Genomic DNA, 23,744 nt, shown 5'->3' with positions numbered 1-23,744 from the left:
CTTACAATTGCTCATTGAATTTTTAATCACATCAAGGAGGTGATTTATAATGCAGAACAAGGTGAGTCGCTGGAAAATAAACAACATACACTACTAATGTAAATACAATAAAAAAATGTATTGTACAGAACACATTTGTGGCCAATAATCATATTGTAATCAAGCCAAACTTTGTAAAGCTACGAGTAAGATATATATTTTTGGATTAGGGAAATATGCTGGTAGCTCCAGTCAGTTAAATTGGAAGAGGCTAACGTATTTTTCAACACAATAACAGTGAGAGTTTTTCTGATTAAGAGACTTGATACAAACATAAGGTGTGTGTTACTGTTGCTATGTTCTTGTTGTAAGTTATCATGGTATTCTGCAGCATACGGTGTTTGCTTCGGTAAGCATTTAGCTGCAGTTTCCACACTTTATACATAAACACAGCATATACATAAACAATGCAATGAAGCTATTGCGTTAGCTACCGATTAGCATATATTACACACATTACATCTGAAAAGGCTGCAAAATAAATACCTACAACACTGAAACATCATGCTCATGCCTTCGTGGCAAAGGTTGTGGCTCTGAACGTGGGAACTTCAGAGCCTTGGAGAGAGAGTCAGAAGCGAGCCGGTACATGGAGTGGCAGTACATGAAAACAGACACTTTTTTCGAACTTTAGCTATTGTGAACATAGGGACATAGATTAAATATACGAACCCCAAAAAGGGCATAATATGGGCCCGTTATATTTATACATGGAGATTACTTGGGTTCTGCTTCTAGCCTTACAATGAATTACTAAAATATGGACAGTGGGGCGCCCCAGTCTCCAGCACAGTTATTTTGAGGGTCCCAAGCTGAAATGTTTAGGAACACCCTGCTCTACGCTACGAAAGCTAAAGTCCTGATTAAAAGAGTTTGTATTGAGGAGACGGGTAGGCTATTCATCAACAAGTGACATCAGGAGGGTAATGATGTCATAACTGTGAGGACCAGATGGGTATTCCATGAAGCAGGATAAATTCAATTCTATTAATTTCAAGAAACTTTATTTTTCCCCTGGGGGCAATTCAAAGGCACCGAGAGCAGGAGCATAACGACAGTGCAAAGAAGGCTAAAAAAATAGAACAAAAAATATAAAATACCAAATTAAATACTAAAGTTAAAATACAAAATAGATGCTGTAGAATAGAGATATAAGTGGACAGTGATCGGACTAAGTGTAGGGGGGCAGTGGGTGTTGTTAGATTGTAGATGTGACAAATATATAACATATAGGCTTAGTCCATAACTATAGAAATAAAGTTATTACAACACAAGCTTAGTCAATTTTTTATTAATTTAGATATTTTAGTGTAAAGAGCATAATAAAATGTGACATATTGTGCCTTTCCTGTACACTCCTGGTTTGATAGAAAGATGTGCAGAATCACATAATTCACAGAGTGACATCTTGGTGGCACTCTGTTATCTCAAGTGACTCACACATCTTGCTAGTTGTTGTCTCACTCAGACTGACAGTTATCTAGCAGTGCAATTACTCATACAATGGCAAATGGAGTTGATGAAGGGGCAGAAGAAAGGATCCTTTGTTTTCTTGTCCCCTGACATCATCATATTAGATCCCGAGCAATTCTGTCCCAATTCTTTCCCATGTTGAGATCATTGCAGTGGATATTACTTCAGTATTTTATAGAGTGGCCCTCAGTGTATCGGCCTGGTCTTATAAAATGTCTATAATCCGCAATTAAATTAATAATGCGCCAGATACAGAAACACCTAACTTTGAGAGGGAAAAGTAGACAATATATAATTGGAAAAAATTAAAACACAATTTCATCATTAAAAAGAGTAAATAAGAGAACATTTGTAAATTAAATGTTCATAAGGGGAGAGCATGCTGTAAGATCAAGAAATGTAAATGACTATTGTCCTTAGGTCAAGTTAAGAATAATTCCCAAGTGACTTCCGGCAGATAAAAGTTTTAAAAATAAACAGTTATTAATAATACAAATTTATTTGGACAAATATTCCATCTTTTTTTTTGTTTATTTTATTTTAGTAAATTTGTTCAATGCATCTTTGTCACCATCCTTCTTTTTCAACTCCTTGCCAGCAAAATTATAAAGAAAACTCTGCCATCATCAACAAGAAAGTGACCTCTACTCAGCCCACTGCTCCCCACACTGCTCCTCCCACTGCTCCCCACACTGCTCCTCCCACTGCTCCCCACACTGCTCCTCCCACTGCTCCCCACACTGCTCCTCCAGTGCCTGACAACTTCTGCACCTTCAAGCCACTGTCTTCTGCAGAAGCTGAGGAGGAACGTCTCATATTGGAGTCCATTGCTTGGCCTGAAACTCCTCCTCTGCCAGCTCCTTTTTCATTGAATCAGACAAGTAACGCCGCCCACAGCACCTTCATCATTCTCCCAGGGGGGGTTGGAGACGAGCGGCATGTAGGAGACCAGCTGGAAGTTATGATAAAAATGTACGACTTCCAAGGTAACCCCAAGAAGTCTGGAGGAGATGCAATTGTTGCCCGTTTGCACAACAGGGCACTTGAAGCAGGTGTGGCTGGACGAGTGGTGGATCTCCTTAATGGCTCCTACTCTGCTGTATTCCCTTTACTCTGGGAAGGAAGTGCACAGGTTGAGGTAACGTTCAAGGCTATATCCTTAAATGTTAATGTACAATAAGTGATGACTAAATAATTACCTAATGCAATGTCCTGTAGGTCATTTAATTCATGAAATATAACCCATTCCCCCTGACTTACTTTTGCCAACAAACAACAACATAAAAAGTAAGAAAAAAGAAAAGACATTGTGGAAGTTTTAAAAACTGCAGTTCCTCCAATTGCCTCTTCTGACGGTCTCTAATGAGTCATTCACCTTTAATCCCGTTGTCAAAATGCCCACACAAATAAACATGTACTTTTATTTTTATTGAACCTTTATTTAACCCGATAAATAACCCATTGAGATCAGGATCTCTTTCACAACCTGGTGACCTGGCCAAGAGGGCAGCAGCACACGTCATAAAAAGCATTACATGATAAAGAGACAGTTTACAAACAATAAGTTAAGAGAGAACAACAATTACAGTTTTTTCCAATTGCTGAAACACAATTTTGCAAACTAGGCTGGTTTTATCAAAATACTTAACACAGTTCACAAAACCACACACCCAAACTGCAAAATACCTCATATATCCTGCAAAATGAAGCACTGCAACCAAAACTACATATAGCATTATCAAAATCAAACTTTTGCACCAAATGGCACACACTTCATTCATATTACCAGATTTTTGTCTAACCAACTACACACTGTTGGGCATAATGAAAAGCACTCTCATCTTTAGTATTCTTTGCCATAATACTAAAATAGTTCAAATTGTAGAAAATTCTTCAGATTGTTCACATGCACAGAAATATTTGCAGATACACACACATGCTGTTGAAACATTTATTTTTTTATTTTTCACAAAACAAGTCAGTGCTACATATACCAGTACAGTAAAACGGCTCAAGTTGGGCTGCACTCTCTGTCCAGCCTCTCGCATTGTCAGCCCATGGTTGATGACACGATCAACTAAGGTTGCTCTGATTTCATTTGAAAGTTGTTGTCTTCTTTGGCCATGAACTCCTCTACCAGCTCTACCCCTACCTCTCACTCTTCCTCCCCCTCTCATTCTCACCCTCCCTCTTCCCCTCTCTTCAACGTCTTCCATTGTTGTAAAAAGGTGCTCACCTGTGGTCTTTTCATAGTTCTAACTTCCTGATTGAAGTGATAACAGTTAACCACTGAGGTGTTTGGCCAGGTGGCACATATATTGGCCAATTAGCTCATGTAGTGTCATTTTGAATGGCAGTGTTTTGAAATGGCAAACTTGTGACTTCATGTCAGATTGTTGTGTCTTATGCAGAGAAACGTGGTCAGTGCATTTAAAAAGTGCCATTTTGAATTGCAGAAAATGTGTTTAGACTTTTGGAGACTTGAGAAGAGGTTTTGCTCTCTGTGTGTCAGTTTAAATAATTGTGCTATGCATATCATTTTAATGTGTTAGCAATTGGAAAAAACTGTAACAATGTGCAAATTGATTTACAGATAAAGTGCAGAATCTTGTCAGAGAACAATTCAGAAACACAGGTACTGTCCAATTGTCTCGCATTTTTTATCTTTTAAGATCGAGCCAAAGGCTTCAAGAGCTCTGCCATTTTCAAGTCATTTTGGAGAAAGTTCCATGCAGTGGGAGCAGCAAAACTAAACGGTCTTTTCCCGAGCTCAGTGCGGACACGAGGCACAGACAGTTTAAAGACATCACAGGAACACAAGGCATAGTGGCTTCTGGTTCTTTGAAGGTATGAACATAGATAAGAAGGCACAAAACCAAGAAGGGTATGAAGGTAGATATGTTGCAAAATAGGAGAGCTTGTAGAATGTGATGTGAGCTCTTCTGATTTGCAACATATCTACCTTCATAGAAGAGCTTTATAAATAAGCTTCAGCTAGTGTATATGCCTGCGCACCTTCAAAGATGGCCAATCTGAGTTAGTGTACAGGTCACAGTGATGAGTGAAGCGTCTACAAGCAGTCTTACAAAATGTTATTTTCTTCTTCTATTCTGGAAAACTTAACATTGAGGAAATGTATTTACCACAACGGTTAAACGTTATTAAGACAGTAGCTTTTACCTGAAAAATAAAATATAGACTTTAGACAAAAGTAATGCAACTCAATCATCACTTGAGTGGGCCTCCATACATCTGTAGTGGTGACTGTGTCTCCAGACACCCTGTCCTTTGCCTGCATTTTAATGTTTTGGTTTTCTGGGATGTTGTGTTCACAAGCTGCAACAAACAATGCCACTGACTCTACCTTTACATAAGACATCAGTAGAACACTTTAATTAACCTTTTTGTTGAGTTGAATTACTGAACTAAAGAGGTTGGTGTTGTTGGATCCTTTTGGAGCTATTTTCATGCAAATGTTAGTCAATTGATGTGACTGTATGTAAAAATGTTTCCTGTGGGCCAGAGAATGGTGTGAGGATTGTTGAATGCTTTACTCCACAGACAAGTGGAGTGTCTATAATTGTAAGAAAACAAATTCTATGGGGGTTCCAATAGCCTATTGGGTATGATGTGCACCCAATTTACATCGGGTAAAGTCCCCTTTGCTGCGGCATGGGGTTCAAATCTGATCTTTGCCCTTTGCTAGAAGTCATCCCCAACTCTCTTCTCCCAACATTTCCTGTTGTTGTCAGCTGTCCTATCCAATTAAGACGAGACAGGTCCAAAAATATACATGTTGATGTAAACAAGTTCTACTGGCCAGCTAGTGGGGAGTTGACCATTTGCATCAATGTCTCTTAAGCTTCTAATTTAAAATACATGAACAACTTCAGTTAGCTGACACCAAAAATACAACTTTGTTTTCAATTTTAATTAAATTATTCAATTAATAATTAGTAGGCATGACTTGTATGCTAGAACTTTAAACTCTTGTTCTTTGTTTTATCAGGTGACGCTTGTCCACTCAAGCGAGGCTATCACAGTCCTCCGTAGGCTAAACAGAGAACAGCCTGATAGGACTATCTTAAAGAGCCTCTTCCGCTCAGGTTCAGTCTCTGAAACTACCATCTGTAATATTTGTCTACGTCAAACCAACCAGCCACAGTGCAACTACACTGACCTCCATACTGGTGACCCGTGGTTCTGCTACAAGCCAAAGGAACTGAGCTGTGATACCAGGATGAACCACATGAATGGAGGAATGCGTATAAAACTCAAGGCTAATGAGGCGAACCTTTTCAAAAGGTGAGGGAGCACAGCAATAGAAACGATGCATCTAGTTTTACATGTAATGACTATAAACAAAGTGTAAATTATGTATCTCCTGGGGTGAAATGTCGTGTTTGTAACTACAGGAGTCAAAGATAAAATCTTAAGATGTTTATAGTGTAAGATGATACCTATCAAAACACTTTGATTTTTCCCCCAGCAATGTCAACATGCAAGTCTTCATTCAGGCTTCAGGACCGGCCAATGTCACTGTGCTGCCTCAAAGGAAAGGTAAAGCACAACTTTTAAAAAAATCTCCATGTGACCTTGAAAATAAAAATGGTTTGGTAAAAATGCATACAACCTAATTCTCTCTATTCAAGCGGATATACATGTAAGGCAAAAATATATAAAAATAAACCAGCGTCTATCTACAAAACTGAGGAAGAGCTGCAAGTGCTTATCTCATTAACTCAGTACCAGTGTACTAATAAAAAACTCAAATCACTTAACATCTGTAAATATATTACTTTAAATAATTAACATTATCAAATAAAAGGCATTTTGTAGCATTTTCCTTAACCACAATAAACATGTGCATTCGAGACATACACTCACTATATTGTAGTAAAGCATAAACTTAATCTTTTGAAAAACATCAAAGAACTCTGTAGAAGCCATTTTAATCATGGTCCATTTAATTTAAGAATTTTGATTTCAGTTCATGCTAGTAAAACACAACATTCATAAGAAATAAGAATATAATTTACAGTAAATATTTCAGAATTAAGAAACAGATTGGCTCCTACTTAGTGATAAAAACTGTTTATGAAAATTGCCACTACAAATGCTTTTGTGACATATGTATAATGTCCTCATTAGTGTAAAGTAAAATGAGTAAGGTAAAGCAGAGACCTTGTTTTGGCCTTTTTAGGGGATCTGTGGACAAATAATACCATATATCATAATAATAATAATAATAATATCATTTAATAACTAAATGCTTATTTTGATCAACAATTCTCAGAGCAACCCATGGATAGTCTAGGCAGTGGGAAGTCTGGACTCTCTGGGTATTACTACCAGGGTGTGTGGCGATCACTAGGTGGCACCGAAGTCCACCAATTCAACAACTCCTCTGCCATCAGTCAGTGTCTGAAAGGAAAGGTGGTCCACATGTATGGAGACTCCACCATCAGGCAGTGGTTTGAGTACCTTGATGCTTCACTTCCAGGTAGTTGATTCACATTCATTTCAGGCAACAGTTTAATTGTATTTATTTCACAGCTTAATCTGCTCCTTTTTTCATACTTTCAGATGCTAAGGAGATAAACCGGAATAATCCGAAGAAATCAGGACCTTTCATGATATGGGACAATGCAAAAAACATCTTGGTGAAGTTCCACTTACACGGTCCTCCTCTTAGTGTTTCCATCCATATCCCAACCAGTGAGCTGCGTTACATTGCCAATGAAATAGATGATGTAGTTGGTGGCACCAACACAGTTGTCATTTTTGGCATCTGGGCCCACCTCACTCCTTTCCCAATGCAATTCTACATCAGAAGGCTTTACGGCATCCGCAGGGCGGTGATTCGTCTGTTAAACAGGGCTCCAGACACGCTGGTGGTCATCAGGACTCCAAATCTCAGAGGTACAAACCCCTATATATTTGCCTTTAATGACTGGTATGCTATTCAACAGGACAAGGTGGTCAGAGCTGTGTTCAAAGGACTTAATGTTCAGCTGGTGGATGCCTGGGAGATGGTTCTGGCCCACCACCTGCCTCACTACATTCACCCACCTCCTCCCATCATTAAGAATATAATTAACATTATATTGTCCCACATGTGCCCCCAATAGTGCATTTATTAATAATAATAACTTTATTTATATAGCACGTATCTAAACAAGGTTACAAAGTGCTTTACAGAATGCATTCAATCAAACAAAATAAAAAATACATGAAAAGTGCTTCACAAAAGAATCAGGATAAGACATTGGTGAGTTATAAAAATGTATTAAATTAATTAAAGCAGGACATTAATTATTAATCAATCGTTAAAAAGGTCTACTTATAAAAATGTGTTTGGAGCAAGGATTTCAAAATAGGAACAGTTTGCCAGGCTTATTTCTACAGGTAGGGAGTTCCAGAGCCCCGGAGGGGCTTTAGGCTATATGTGAACACAAACAGCCAAATGTTTCGCACGGACTTTACCTGGAGTTACCCCGAGCAGACCCCTAGTATTTTTCCCCGCAGAAAGTCCGAGTGAGCTGATGTGAGAACGCTACAGAAAATTCTCCAGAGAATTCACCTCGAGCCAATGGGAAGAGAATGACGTTTATACAGTGACTGCCACACAGTGCATAAAGTGTCTGCACGTGACCACTACGATCTCGGTGCACGTAATTAAAACGCTGCATTATGTTTTCTGTCCATCAGTATATTGTTCTCCGCTCTTTTGTGGATGTTGTCATTCCATTGGACTACACATAGCATTGATTTAAAGTCAAATATTCTCATTATAGCATCGTGTAGCGGACTCTGTTGCTTCGGCCGCTACTTCTAAAGCTATTAACTAAGTCAACTAAGCCACTGTGTTGAGATAGTAAAGATAGAGTTTGGTTTAGTTGGCCAAGGGAAAAAGAATTAGAAAATTTAGAAGCACTATGTTCATGAAAGATACGTGAACAAATAGTACCGCTGGGGTATTTTGGGGCAGTATCAAACACAGTGCTGAAGTAGACACACAAATGATCTGAGATAAAAACGTTTTCCAAGGCCAAACCTAGAGTAAAATCTAATGTGTGGCCCCTGTTGTGAGTTGGCCCAGATACATGCTGTACTAGGTTAAAAGACTCAGTGATTTTTAAAAACTCAGTTGAAAGACCATTAGAGGGATCATCAATATGGATATTAAAGTCACCAGCAATAATAAGTTTGTCTTGGGGTGCGCTGGTGGCGCAATGGTTAGGGCGCGCATCCCATGTATTGAGACTCTCGTCTCGAGCAGTAGGCCTGGGTTTGCTTCCACCCGTGGCCCCTTTCCGCATGTTATTCCCCACTCTCTCTCCCTGGTTTCCGACTCTATCCATTGTCCTCTCTCTGCGTTAAAGCCACGAAAAGCCCAAAATAAATCTTTAAAAAAATAATAAGTTTGTCAAAGCCAGCAAACGATAAAAGTTCAGAAAATTCATTAAAAAAACTACCATTGGACCCGGAGTCCCTATGGCAATATTCAACGTCCTTGAAAAACTGATAACAAAGTTAATATGGCAGAACAAGAAACCAAGAGTAAGACTTAAGACACTATTGCTACCAAAGCAAAAGGGGGGGGGGGGGGCTTAATTTACCTAACCTCAAATACTACCACTGGGCGGCACAACTGAAGACCTTAATAGCATGGATAACTAACGATATTATTACTGGCCTGGTCAGTATAGAACAAAATTCATGTCCAGACATCCCTTTAGGGGAGCTTCCATTTCTAAGCCAAGTGAACTGAAAGAAGTTAAAAATAGAGAATGAATGGATAAAATTCCCGATGAATGACTTGGCTGGATATAAAAAAAACAATTTCATCTTTTTAATTCTATATCCAGGGCATTTAAAATTGTAGCTATTCCAGGATTTTTACCTATTAAAACTGTTAACGGCTTCAGAAAATGGTCGGACAAAGGTTTAACTACCGTTAATCAGCTCTTTCAAGGGGAAGTATTGACATCTTACGAACACCTCCAGAGAGAATTTGGTTTATTAGGGATGGTTGCTTTAAGATTTCTCCAGTTACGACACTATCTACAGACGCATTAAGACTAGGAGCTGGTATGTAAGATCGAGTTTAGAAAGAATCTTTATGTTGACTATGGAAAGAGTGTTGAAAAAGAATCTGATTTCCCATCTCTACAGATGGTTTCAGGGTAAGGACACAGGAGACACTTTACAAACGAAACAGAAATGGGCATTTGAAATGAATACTATTATTACTGATGAAATGTGGGAAAAGACATGTCTTTCTGTGCATAAACTAACAAGCAGTCCTACCTGGAGGGAGTCTGAAGGAGAATATTTAAAACCCCTCCTTTGATGGCGAGATACAGCAACACATCAGAGCTTTGCTGGAGAGAGTGCGGGAAGATAGGAGACCATACTCATAAAATCTGGGATTGTCCCAAATTAAATAAATACTGGAGAGATATTCAGGCAGAGATCAAGAAAATTCTGGGGCTTGATTTGTCATTAGAACCAGCATTTTTTTATACTTAGGAACACTCAAGAAGAAATAAACACAAAAAAACCAGACATACTTACTCTGAGTGTTGCTGTTTTTTGCAAAAAAATATTACGGTGTTGTGGAGAAATGTAAAGCCACCTACTGTACAACAATGGAGGGAAAGGTTAAAAAGTGTTAATGAGATGGAGAGCATAACAGCCTGACTTCAACTAAAGACAGATGTTTTCAAAAATAAATGGGAACCGGTACTACTTCATTTGCCAAGATAGATTAAGATCACAACTGCATAACTCCATTAGATGGGCACTGGGAATGTACTTTCTACATGCAATAGGTGTTGGACAGAGGAAGTAAAGAATATGAGGAAACATATGCTTAAACATTTGGGGTATTAAGTATTGGCTGAATTGAAGTTTTGAGAGATACCTGTGCATGTGGTACATTTATGGACTGACCAGATAAAAGATTATCAGTGTCTTATGTTTTGTTTTTCCACCTGCTGTATAACCCATATTTTGTTTGTTTTGTACATGTACTTGATATGATTGAAATGAACAAAGCAACTTTGAAATAAAGCTCAAGTTAAAAAACAAAACAAAACAAAAAACTACCAGTGTGTCCAGGCGGGTGGTAGATCATTAGGAAGAGGATGGGTGAAGTGCAGCAGATTTTAAACATTCAGGCCTCAAAGCTAGAGAATGTATCTGTTGAAATAGGGCAACAATTAAAACAATTTTTAGTTGTAATTAGTAGGACATAGCTCAAGCATCTGACTGTGGTCGCCAGGTAACAGCCAGGTCTCAGTTAAAAATAAAATGTCTAGATTCTTGTAGGAAATAAGATCGTTCAGAATGAAATCTTTTTAGGAGAGAGACCTTACGTACAAGAGAGCCAATTCCACAGGGATACTTTGGTGGCTAGAGGGGGTGGTCTCTATAGGGACTAAGGCACAGATCCGAGGGGCTGTAGGGCTAACAGCTGGTAGTTGACAGAGAATGCCACATGAGGGAGGTGGTGAGCATTTTTCAGGATGGGGTTGAGACTGTAAAAATCATGTTGTGTGTCAAAGTATGTACACCCAAACTTCAAGGATGTATTCCATCTCTCCCATAAAAGGAGGGGTGATTCCAAAAGAGGTTAAAATGATCAATGAAAGCAGGACTATTATGGACTGCCCAGGTAGACTGCAGCCATGTGTGGAGACTGAGGATGCGGCAAAAACGACCGGCACCTCGGCCTAGTGGAGGAATGGGGCCGGAGACAAAAACACGCCTGCCACATGAATCCAGCAAGCGAAGGAGTCTGTTAAAGTCATATTTTAATATTTCTGAAGATCGCTTTGAAACATCATTGCAGCCGATCTGTAAGATGATGTTCGTAACGCGTGGGTGTTTTGCCAAGAGACTAGGGATCCTATCCAGTATGTCCAACACCATTGCGCCTTGAAAACAGTATGTCACAGCTGATCTTCTCCTGACATGCCCCACTATGGAATCACCAATAACCAAGGTGTTCGGCTCCATCACTAGTGATGCAGGATCCGCTCACTGCAAGGAAGCAGGTGAGGGAGAATGATTTGCTGCAGATCACCGCAAAGCCAGAGTGTAGTTCGGCTTCAAACGGTGCGTAGTGGGACGGGAAAAGGCCCCCCGCAGGGTTCGGTGGAGAAGCCCAGGTAGGTGGAAATCCAGCAGGGTTGCATAGTACCATGTAGACTGAACATTTCATATTGACTTTCCAACTGGATTTCCGTGTTTGAGGGGGTGTGATAAAAGATGCATATTGAATAGAGAAGTCAGGACAAGAAATGACACTGTTGATGGAATGTGTGAGCTTTGTGGGCCTCTATTTTACATAGTATTTCCTGGTGGCTATGACTGACTCTGAATACTGGAAATGGGGGATTGTCAAATGGACTGATCATGAATTCTTCTTTGACCTCTTTTTCCAATAGGGAGTTGACAATTTCAGATTGATGAGGTCATCGCTGACATCACTGGGGCAGACCAACTGAAGGGGTTTTAATTCTGAGAAATGTTTTCTTTCTTTCTTTTATATTTAAGTTACTGGTGCAATATCACTTAATTATTGAAAGTTAATTTGGTTTAGTAAATGATCTGAGGTTAATTTAAGGGTTTATTTTGATTTCTTTGCTTCAAGAGAAAAGTGTAAACCCACTATTTGAGTTGGGCTGCACCCAGCATCAGTGGCTACAAGCCTGCAACCAATCATCATTATGACGTGAGCTCTGAATCAACAAATAAACATCAAGTTCCTGGTTGAGAGCACACACATCAAAACAAAAAAAGCCTAAACATGCAATTCTAAAAAACAAATGTAACAGGAAATGTATGTGCCTCCTGGAAATGTACTAGACTGTTAGTGATGCACACGAAGATTATAATTACAGATCCTCCCTGGGTCCGCACCGAGAACTGTCCTTATCAGGTGTTTCTTTTTTATCTGCCCTTCTCTGGGCTTTGCTGCAGACTTATCTTTCAATCTGTACATTTGCTCTTCCTATTTGCAAAAGGAATAATAAAATGCCAACAAATACAACTGAATGACTCAAAGATCTTTTATTAAACAACCTCTCATTACAGAAATTTTCAGCACATATATCAATTCATGATCTCCAGTTCAGGGGACACTTAAGGGCCCAAAAAACAAATGATGATCCAAATGCAAAATCAGAAATATTCCAGTAGATGTAAAGTCATTTAATTGAGATAAAAGGAAGGTTAGATATAAGTCTATAGTTAGCTAATGTTATTGAATCAAGAGTAGGCTTTTTAAAAAGAGGTTTAATTACTTACAGTCTCACCTTTCACTATAGTCAAACGAACCATGTTGAGAGACCACATTCCTGTAGTTCAGATGTCATTCTCAATCTTTCAACATATGCTCTCATCATGTTGAGTAAGGAGGTGTCTGTTTGTAACCGTAACCCAGAGACTCTGCTGCCCAATCTGGAGTTTTTAATGCTCAGATGCAGACCCTTTCACATGCCAAGAGAATTCACCGCAGTGTTCATCGCAGCAGTATATGTTCACCCCCGGGCTAACGCCAAACTAGCCATGAGCATACTGCATGACAACATCACCAGAGAGCAAAAGAAACACCCAGATGGCATCTTTATTGTGGTAGAAGACTTCAATCACTCCAATCCTAAATCTGTAATGCCAAGATTTTACTAAATGTGGACATTACAACAATGACCAGCAGGACACTTGACCAGGTATTTACAAACATCCCTGGTGCATATAGGGCACACTCATCCCCCCATCTTGGACAATCTGATCACCTATCCCTGTTCCTGACACCAGCCTACAAACCCCTCATCAGCAGATCAAAACCCACAATAAAGACAGTGCAGGTCTGGAGTGAGGAGGCCTCTTCTGCACTCCAGGTCTGCTTCGAGGACACCATGTGGGAGCTCTTTGAGGAACCAGACATCAAGCTCCACACCTCATCAATACTGTCTTACATTAACTTCTGCATGGACAATGTGAACACGAAGAAGCAGGTCAAAGTATTTCCCAACCAAAAACCCTGGTTCAACAACAGCGTGGGAGTGCTGCTCAAAGCCAGGAATGCAGCATTCAGGTCAAGGGACAGGGAAGCATACAGCAGAGCAAGAGCAGACTTAAACAGGGGCATCAAAACTGCTAAATTACAATACAAGCAGCAGATTGAGGACAACTTCAATGACAACAACCACCGCTCAATGTGGAAAGGCATCAGGAACATTACAAACTACAAACAAAGCCACAACACCCCCACCCCCATCTACACCTCCCTCCCAGACCAGCTCAAGTCATTCTTTGCTCGCTTTGAGGACAACTCTAACAAAGAAACCCCCCCCCCCCACACACACACACACACACACAGCGATCGACCAGCCACTCATCCTGCAGACTCGTCAGGCGAAGGGGACCCTCCTCAGCATAGACTGCAGCAAAGCAGCAGGGCCAGACGGAGTCCCTGGACGAGCGCTGAAGGCTTGTGCAGACCAGCTTGCTGCAGTCTTCACACCAATCTTCAACAAGTCACTACAACAAGCCACAGTCCCCACCTGCCTGAAAACAGCAACAATTGTCCCAGTGCCCAAAACATCGGCAATCTCAAGCCTCAATGATTTCCGGTAGTTGCCCTGACTCCAGTAATCATGAAATGCATGGAGAGACTGGTACCGTCACACATCAAATCCTGCAATTCCCTCTGGTTTTGATCAACACCAGTTCACTTACAAGGTCAACAGATCCACAGACGACGCCATCTCACTCGCACTGCACACTGCCCTCACCCACCTGGAACATCCTAACACCTACGACTTCAGCTCTGCATTCAACTCCATCCAGCTCAGCAAACTGGTCAGCAAACTGCACATACTGCAGTTAGGAACTCCGTCTGTGGATCCATGACTTTCTAACCAACAGACCTCAACATGTCAGGCTGGGAGACAGCATCTCCTCCACCATCATCTTCAACACCGGTGTACCCTAGGGCTGCGTCCTCAGTCCAATCCTCTACTCCCTGTACACCCATGACTGCACACCCACCTCCAACACCTTCTTCAAATTTGCAGGCGACACCACCATTGTAGGACTGATCTCCAAAAACAACGAGGCGGCCTACAGAGAGGAGGTCCAAACGTTCTCTGTGTTGTGTGAAAACAACAACCTGCAACTCAACACAAAGAAAACCAAGGATATAATTATCGATTACCGAAAAAAACAAAAAACACTCCACAACAGTCTGCACATAAACCAGGAAGAGGTGGAACGTGTCGCCAACTTCAAGTTCCTGGGAGTTCACCTCTCAGAGGACTCTGAGCTGGATCCTGAACACCTCACACATAATAAAGAAAGCCCAGCAATGGACACACCCTTCCCTCAGGCAGACTCAGGACCATCCGAACACGAACAAACAGACTAAGAAACAGCTTCTATCCCAGAGCTGTGGACAAACTCCTTAACCCATAAACTGTGCAATAATTACCTTACTGCTGCGAACTGTCCACTACTTTCTTGTGCAATAACTTTTGATACACTGCTTTAAAACTGTTGTTTATTGATTTACTCAGTCACTGCACTTTAACTGTCTATTTATTTATTCAATCACTGCTCTATATCTGTTTTATTTATTATATCTCTTGTATTTATTCATTCATTCACTGTACAATAATAACTATACATATTTATTATATATAATATAACTGCAATATAACTTATTCGTCCTATATCTCTCTATATATGTCCACTTACCCAGGCACTGCACATAAATACTTGGATATTCATTCAGCCACCACACTGTTTATTATCTACTCACTCATCATTTACTCAAATATACATAACTATAAATATTATTATTAACCTATTTTGCAAACACTGCTGTACAGGATTGCTGCAAACAAAGTTTTGTTGTGTTTTTTTATACAATGACAATAAAGCTTCTATCTATCTATGTATCTTATAAATAAAATATATTATTATTATCATTATTTTTAGATCGTGAAGAATTTTAACGTGCTGACGATCTGCCAAAGCAGAGAGATCGTAGAACCGGGCTAATGTGTTTATTCTATCATGCTGCAGTTTACACAGACGCTTCTCTCCCTCCGCTTCTGCGAAAAAGAAACTTAAGAGTAGGCTAAGTCTGTAAAAACTACTCCATCCCGGTTATATGCAACTGTTCTGATATTTTTCCAAACACACACTGTGAGCAACAGTTAACTTATCTGCATAGTTTGCACAGTTAAGTTTACATCTCGGAAAGCGACACAAGAAACCATTTAACGAGCCGGAAAGAGAGTCAGTGATGGGAGATATAACCCCGGTGTAAAATATATTGCTGTCAGTGTATACTGCTCTCTCTCGGTTTTTAAAAGTTACTATCAAGCCCCTCCACCCAAAGGTCACCTGTTGTGATAACCAAATTTATAGGGATTAGGCTAAACAATGTTACAAAGCAGCAGGCAGGTGAAAGTGAGTAACCATGGTGACTGTCTGTCTGTCAATCAACGATGTCTCGCCCCCTCTATGAATTAAACTCTTCTTTCAGTAAAACTTACTTTGATCATGTGTCACAGAAAGAACACATTCTGTATTATGTTTGATTAAATATAAACTAAACTAAAGTTAGTCCAATAATGTCATACAAAACAACACAGTCTACAAACAAAGTCTGCTTAGCCTATATGAAGCTATAGCTGTAGAAATTATGCAGGGCTGAAATAGCACAGATTCACAAGAACTTGAACTCGTGTTTTTTGTTATATTTTTAAATGAATGCATCAATGCTCTTTCCTGATGAACACAAAACTAGGAAACATTATTCAATCATAATTTCATTGTGGTGCAGAAAACCTTCGCGTTGTGCATAAATATTGATCAAATTGAGGGAAAAACGTTTCTGGTGAAATCGTGATTGTGATTTTGCCAAAACAAAAAGTTATATTAAAAGAAAGATCAGCTGACTGAGGCTTCTCTCAAAACTTGGGTTCCGGAAAAATCCAACCACCACTGGTGTGACTGATTAAATCACGCAGGAGTCACAGGTTCCAGTTATAACGGTTTATTTAACTTGCTGCTTGACAAGGTGTTCAAACATATTTACATGAATGTGTGAATGTATCTCTCTTCATATCTGTGTATGGGTGCTTGTGAGTGTGTGTGTATGGGTGCTTGTGAGTGTGTGTGGTTTCTGAAAATGGAAATAAACAAGAGAAACATATACAAAGTGTTAAACTCAGTCATTCCTTTCAGAATATTAAACTAAATGACCTACTCCTAATAAAACACAAGTGTATGAATGTGTTAACTGTCTGTTGCAACCAAATCACGTGTAAAATATTATTGCTACATTACATGTACAATACACCCAATAACAATAATAATTGGGTTTACAAGTTTTCTATACACAGGTGTATGTTAATGTATACTATATATATGTAAATTTTACATATAGTAGCCTATATCAAATTGTATATATATATATATCTATATATAGATATAGATATAGATTGTATCAAATGTATAATTGTAAACATACGGTATAGATATAAGGATTGTATAAATATACAAAATGTAAATATAGTACATCAAATTGTACAAATAGATATGTATATATAGATATAGATATATGGATTGTATAAATACATAAATTATAAAAATTCATAGTACATCAAGTTGTATATATGTATTGAAAATCATTGGATTGTAAATATCAAATATGGTATCATAAATATAATATAGCAAATTGTATATGGATAGATTGTATATATAGAGAGATTATAAGGAACACAAGAAGTTAATTTAATAAATAAGGGGTAGATTTAAATAAGTTTTATACTTCTTCCTACTCCTTTTCAGGCATATCAATTGAATATATGTAATTTTCTTTTTCTTTTTTTGTGAAATAATTTGAACATTGTTTTTTGTTTATTGTATTTTTGTGCTTTTCATTTTGTTTTGTATTTTTTATATGTTTGATTTGATTTGATATGTCTGAAATAAATTTAATAAATCAATCAATCAAAAACATGCTTAACATGAGAAATAATGAAAGAAAGGTGCACTAAACAATCAACATAAAGCAGAGCAGAGGCTAAAAACCGTGGCTGCATCAACTCACATCATCTTAATTGGTCTTCATTAACATCAAAGGGATATACATTTACCTCTAGAAATTATAATTAGCACCGATAAACTATTACATTTACTTACATTTGATGTGGATTCCCTTGTTGTTGATATGTTTGATGATGAAGAAATTCTCCGTTGACACTGACTTGCTTACATAATGATCATTTTATTGACAAACAAGTTACAGCATCGCCAGGCTCGCCATGGTTCGACCTGGGAGTGACACAGCCAAAAGTGATCTCCCCCGAACACACAGAAACTCTGGTATTTATGGACACACCCCACAGGAGAACAACATGGGGACATCTGTTTGTTTTCAGGACACCCCTCTTACTACAACTGCGGGGGTTTCTGTATTAGATATATGTCTGTCATAAACTCAGAGGACAACACAGGTCACAGATACAATCTCTTGTCCAGATGTCCCTGGGCAACTCTCTGGACACAGGGGCCCCATTGTACACATTCCACTGACAGGGCTCCTGTCGTAGATTTAGGATTTCGGGATAACTCAAAAAACATCACTGGTCTCAAATATAATTACTACAAACTGTAGTTTTGCACATTCTTAATAAGAAACAGAGCTGACCTAATTTCCAGATATGTCAGACACTTCATTCCCCCCTTCGAGACAACAGTCTCGCAAACAAGAAAAAGATACAATTATGTTGATTTGCTTCATAAGAATCAGTTCTGTCCATGCTTAACCTTAGCAATATAGTAAAATTTTATTTGTTCTGGAGTGTGAGAGCGAAAAACCCATCAGGCAACTATCTTTCTTTATTATCCATCAAACAATCTAGACAGGAAAACTCTCTCACGGTCCCTCTGCCCCAGGCAACCACCAATCGTACTCCAAACCAATTAAAAAGAAAATTCTGAAAACTTTATAGGATGATATTTAAATGCATACATTTAAAACCTCATAAATAAAATCTAAAAATTGTCCAAAGTCAGGCTGGTCGACCCATCGCACCTTCCAATGGACCTTTCCGTACCTAGTTCAACTGATAATGACTTTGAATTTGCACGTCTTTGTTTTTTAGGTTCCGTAAGATTTTCCAGCGCGTTATCTCACAGAGCTTGTTCAACCAAGTGATCCTGATCTTCATTCTTCTAAGCTGTGTCACCATTGCTATGGATAGGCCTGGAATAGACCCTATAAGCACGGTGAGACACAACGACTGGATATATAACCTACAATTACCTGTGCCCAAGTGGAGAGTAAACCTTTAGGCATACAGTCAATCTCTGAAGAGTTTTCATGTCACACCCTTTCATGGTAATGCTTATCTAGCATGTTCTCTTCCACACGGCATCCTCATAGTTAGTTATGAGTTGTGAGGCTATTACAGCGACACCACAGACTGACATGTAAAGAGGAATTTCCCCAAATTCAAAACAGATTTTTTTTTAACGCTGACCTTTAGGAGCGATTGATCCTCGATGCGTCCCTCTACGTCTTCTCTGGTGTGTTCCTGGTGGGGGGGGGGACAACATCTCTTTGTCAGGACAACATCCTGACAAAGATCCTGACAGATGGCCGTGGTTGTGCTGAAATGAAAGCTGATGTAGTTTGAACATTTCATGTTGGGGGATGAATTATCTGCTAACTCAAAAGTTTTCCTCTGTGTATATCAGAATGCACCGATGATAATCCGTGCCTGGGTTTGAATGAACACACCAACTTTAAGATAATCCGTGCCTGGGTTTGAATGAACACACCAACTTTAAGAACTTTGGCAAAGCGCTCCTCACACTCGACCAGGTGTACACAGGCAACAATTGGAACGGGATCCTCAAGGTAGGCACCCAGCTATATTCCATAATCAAATATGTAAAGACCAGAGAGACATGCTGAGACATTGTCTGCCCTCTTGTTGTAACCTACATCATAGAGCAGCAGGTATGTGTGTCTGTTTGACCAGATACATACACACACACACACACACACACACACACACACACACACACACACACACACACACACACACACACACACACACACACACACACACACACACACACACACACACACACACACACACACACACACACACACACACACACACACACACACACACACACACACACACACACACACACACAGAGAGCAGAGAGAGGATTGTTAAGGTGTCATTTTCAGCTGATTCAAATCAACTTCTCCTGTCACCCTCCTGCAGGGTTGTGCCAACATGTCAGGGGGTTTATTTGGGATCTTGAATCTAACTGCTGCTCTGTACGAGCGAGTGGAAGAGAAAACTTTAGATGAGAGATCAAAAAACAGTCTATACCTTTCAGGCTTGTGTCATACAGACCTAGCTAATCCCCCAACCTCTTGATGGCATGGTCATCTCTTTTTACTGTCCAACACCCAGCTGACACTTTGTACAATATTTGACCATGTGTCTTCTCTACATGCTGATTGTGTTTTTTTTCAGGACACGTTGAGGGAATGTCCTGTCGATGTCAATGCCTGTCCAAGCTACCTGTTGTGGGTCGCCCCGGTATACTTCATCAGCTTCGTCATCATGGCCCAGTTCGTGCTGGTTAACCTGGTGGTGGCGTGCATTATGATGGCACTGGAGGAAAGCAACCAGGTACACACCAAGACAAACACAAACTTAAAGCCATTCTTTGATAAAAAGTTAAGGCACTCTCAATCTCCTTACTTTGATCACGGTGGAGGAATTGTTTGTCCCTGCCTTAAAAACATAGTAAAGAGCTTAAACATCAGAGTGGGCCTGCAGTAGCGCCAATGTCAGCGGTCCTTGGCCCCTCATTTAAATTTGTAATTTTAGAATGGCATAGAAGTGTAACAGAATAATATTTTGGCCATTCCGAGAAATCCTATTAATCTTTATATTAAAATCTATAACATTCATCACATCCCAGTTTTTACCTTTTAGCCCAAATACATTAAAACTTTAACAACTTTGCAAAACCTCGGTCAAGCCAGCCACCGCTTGAAAGATGACAATTGTCTATACCGGTGTTTACGGTACAGGTGCTTGGAGCACTCAAAAAGAATGAATGCGGCCGCGTATTTCAGCAAAAGATACCATCAATAATAACGGCTGACAGAAAAAAAACACAAAGTTAAGACAAGACAATTGTTGTTCCTCGTCTCCATGTCTCTAGTCCTGAGAATTGTCAGCATATTTTACTGTGTAGTTTGTTAAAAATTAAAGGTAAAGTCTGCTCGAATTGCATTAAGCCGCTTTGATATTTTTTGTCATTTCTGATCTTTTATTTTGAAAAATCTGTGATAGGTGACAAGAAACTTTCAATTGGTTTTTGTTCCTCATGTCCCTGGCTGTGTCCCTGTGAATCTTTAGCATATTTTACTGTATAGTTTTTGAGGTAATTAAAGGCACAGACTGCTCACATTGCATTAAGACACTAATATTTTAATGATATTTAATATTTTATTTTGAAAAATCTGTGACAGGTGACAAGAAACTTTCAATGGATTATTTTTTTCTCATGTCCGGTGTGCCTTTAAAGACAGTAAACGTTTTATTGTAAGTTAGTAGGCCTACTGAGACGAAAGTAAGAAAGTAATAATAATGTATTAGACTTTAATAACGTTTTTCTAAGTACTTAAAGACACTTAACAAAGAATAACAACAAAACAAAACAGTGAAAACAATAAAGATGATATAAGAGAAGGAGGACGAGAACAGAGTTGGTTAGTGGTTGACGATGTTGAAGAGGTGAGTTTTTAGGGATTTCTTAAAAGTTAGTTGGAAGGAGCTTCTAGCTTGTAAGGGATGTGTATAGTGCTGTTTCCAATTTATACATAATTGTGAACTAGAATTAGAGAAACCAACAGGAGTAAGCTTGACATGAAGCCAACTGGAAAAATACCAGTTACACTTCAAACACAAGAACCTGGCATGGCTCACTTAATGAGCAGAACAATTGATCAACAAGTGTTCATGGGAGAAAAGTTTCATCTTTAGCATCAGGTTCACTTTCTTCTCAGCAGTCTCTAGAAACAAACACTTGTGGTTCCTCATATGTGGTTTGCATTTAACAGCAATTAGCCTTCATATGATATATGATATGAAATGATAGTTGATACTATAAAACTGGATGTTTTATCCTTAATGGTTTACATTATAATGCATTGTTATGAATTTAAATGTAGCATTATAACCCAAACATTAAAACATGACAAGCTGCAACCGTCTACAATCGAGCACTTGTGGGACTATCTGGGAATTCAAAACACAAACCGTGTTACACAACAAACCAGTAACAAGATCATGGATACAGTAGCCATAGTGGTGTGGTTAAAGTATTTGACTTTAATCTCACTGCTCAAGCGATGATAAATTCTAAGACTGTATAAGTATTGTATCACTCATTGTCAATATATGCTTAGAAAATGTTTCTAAAAACAGACTGTTTGTTTACAAGCTGTCGATTGTCTCATCTGACTCCTACCCTGTGGTAGCATTTACAGGCATAAAAACAATTGTGTGTTACCATGTGTGTCTGTGTTCTTAAACAGTGGAGAGGACGAGGAGCTTCAAGTAATTTATTTTATAAAACAAACAAATGCAAGAAAATGTGAAAATTACAGTTGGCTGTATTAAGATTATTTTAGTAATGACACAGACAGAGAGGAAGAAGAGAAACACAGAGACAGAGAGGAAGAAGAGAAACACAGAGACAGAGAGGAAGAAGAGAAATACAGAGACAGAGAGGAAGAAGAGAAATACAGAGACAGAGAAGAAGAGAAATACAGAGACAGAGAGGATGAAGAGAAATACAGAGACAGAGAGGAAGCAGAGAAATACAGAGACAGAGAGGAAGAGAAATACAGAGACAGAGAGGAAGAAGAGAAATACAGAGACAGAGAGGAAGAGAAATACAGAGACAGAGAGGATGAAGAGAAACACAGAGACAGAGAGGAAGAAGAGAAATACAGAGACAGAGAGGAAGAAGAGAAATACAGAGACAGAGAGGAAGAGAAATACAGAGACAGAGAGGAAGAGAAATACAGAGACAGAGAGGAAGAAGAGAAATACAGAGACAGAGAGGATGAAGAAAAATACAGAGACAGAGAGGATGAAGAGAAATACAGAGACAGAGAGGAAGAGGAATACAGAGACAGAGAGGATGAAGAGAAACACAGAGACAGAGAGGAAGAAGAGAAACACAGAGACAGAGAGGAAGAAGAGAAACACAGAGACAGAGAGGAAGAACAGAAACACAGAGACAGAGAGGAAGAAGAGAAATACCTGGATGAGGCAGAGAAGGGGTAAATATTTCTGACTAGTAGGCCCTATGTGTATTACTTTTGTGTCTCCATAATTGTATTTTCTTGTGTGTTATCCATTCACTAAGATAAAACACAGGATGATTACAATCAACCTCCTGCAACCTGATAGAACAGAACATTACACCAGTGGTTCTCAACTGGTCTAACTTCAGGACCCACTACCAACCTCTTCATGAAAAATCAGTAGGCCTACCCAAATATCTAATATTTTTAACCAATCAGATTTATTCAATAGAAAAGTGTGCAAGTTTGGACTTCAGAAGGTACAAAAATGTGACTGATCAAAGGAACAGAACAACACAAACATGCTTCAAATTCACAGCCCTTTAGACCTTTTGTTTTCAGTACACATTCAGTACCCACTGAAAAAGACTCTCCGACCCACTTTAGGGTCCCGACCCATCAGTTGAGAACCACTACATCAGCCCAACAAATGCAGGAGGGCCCCCAAATGACTAAATCCACCACTGTCTGCATTATGATGCTGTTATTTCAGCAAACTTTATTCCCATAATTTGCGAGTAATCACAAGAAAGACCATTTCTATCTCGGGCTCATACAGCTGAAGTGAGCCAGCATGCGGCCGCTTAAAAACGTATTTCATTTCTCTTTCTGCCTCTCTCTTCATCTCCTTTGTCTCTGTGTGTTTCTTTATTTCACCATCTTCACTTGCAGGAATCTCTAAGCTTGTGTTTATGATGTTACAGGACTTTGGGGCAGCACTGTGCAATCATTTCCTCAAACACGCTGATGTGCATCATGGAATAGTCCATGTAGTGCGGCTGGAGGG

At 39.2% G+C, this 23,744-nt stretch overlaps 1 protein-coding gene across 1 annotated transcript; it reads left to right on the top strand.

Moving 5' to 3' along the window:
* The first annotated feature begins 49 nt into the window (after positions 1-49).
* LOC110000602 (NXPE family member 3-like) lies at positions 50-10,490 on the top strand. The gene is made up of 6 exons (XM_065951632.1): positions 50-61; positions 2,111-2,650; positions 5,522-5,817; positions 6,002-6,072; positions 6,809-6,986; positions 7,082-10,490. The coding sequence occupies exons 1-6, from the start codon at positions 50-52 to the stop codon at positions 7,641-7,643; spliced, it is 1,659 nt and encodes a 552-aa protein (XP_065807704.1). The 3' UTR covers positions 7,644-10,490.
* The last annotated feature ends 13,254 nt before the right edge of the window (positions 10,491-23,744 follow it).

Source organism: Labrus bergylta, chromosome 23, assembly GCF_963930695.1.
Source record: "Labrus bergylta chromosome 23, fLabBer1.1, whole genome shotgun sequence".
NCBI lineage: Eukaryota > Metazoa > Chordata > Actinopteri > Labriformes > Labridae > Labrus > Labrus bergylta.
This window is presented reverse-complemented; position numbering and strand designations above follow the sequence as displayed.

Excerpts from the sequence above, each read along its gene's own strand:
- LOC110000602 (XM_065951632.1), top strand. Across the intron at positions 6,073-6,808 it reads TGTGCTGCCTCAAAGGAAAG|AGCAACCCATGGATAGTCTA; the intron begins GTAAAGCACAAC and ends AACAATTCTCAG. Across the intron at positions 6,987-7,081 it reads GACTCCACCATCAGGCAGTG|TTTTTTCATACTTTCAGATG; the intron begins GTTTGAGTACCT and ends TTAATCTGCTCC.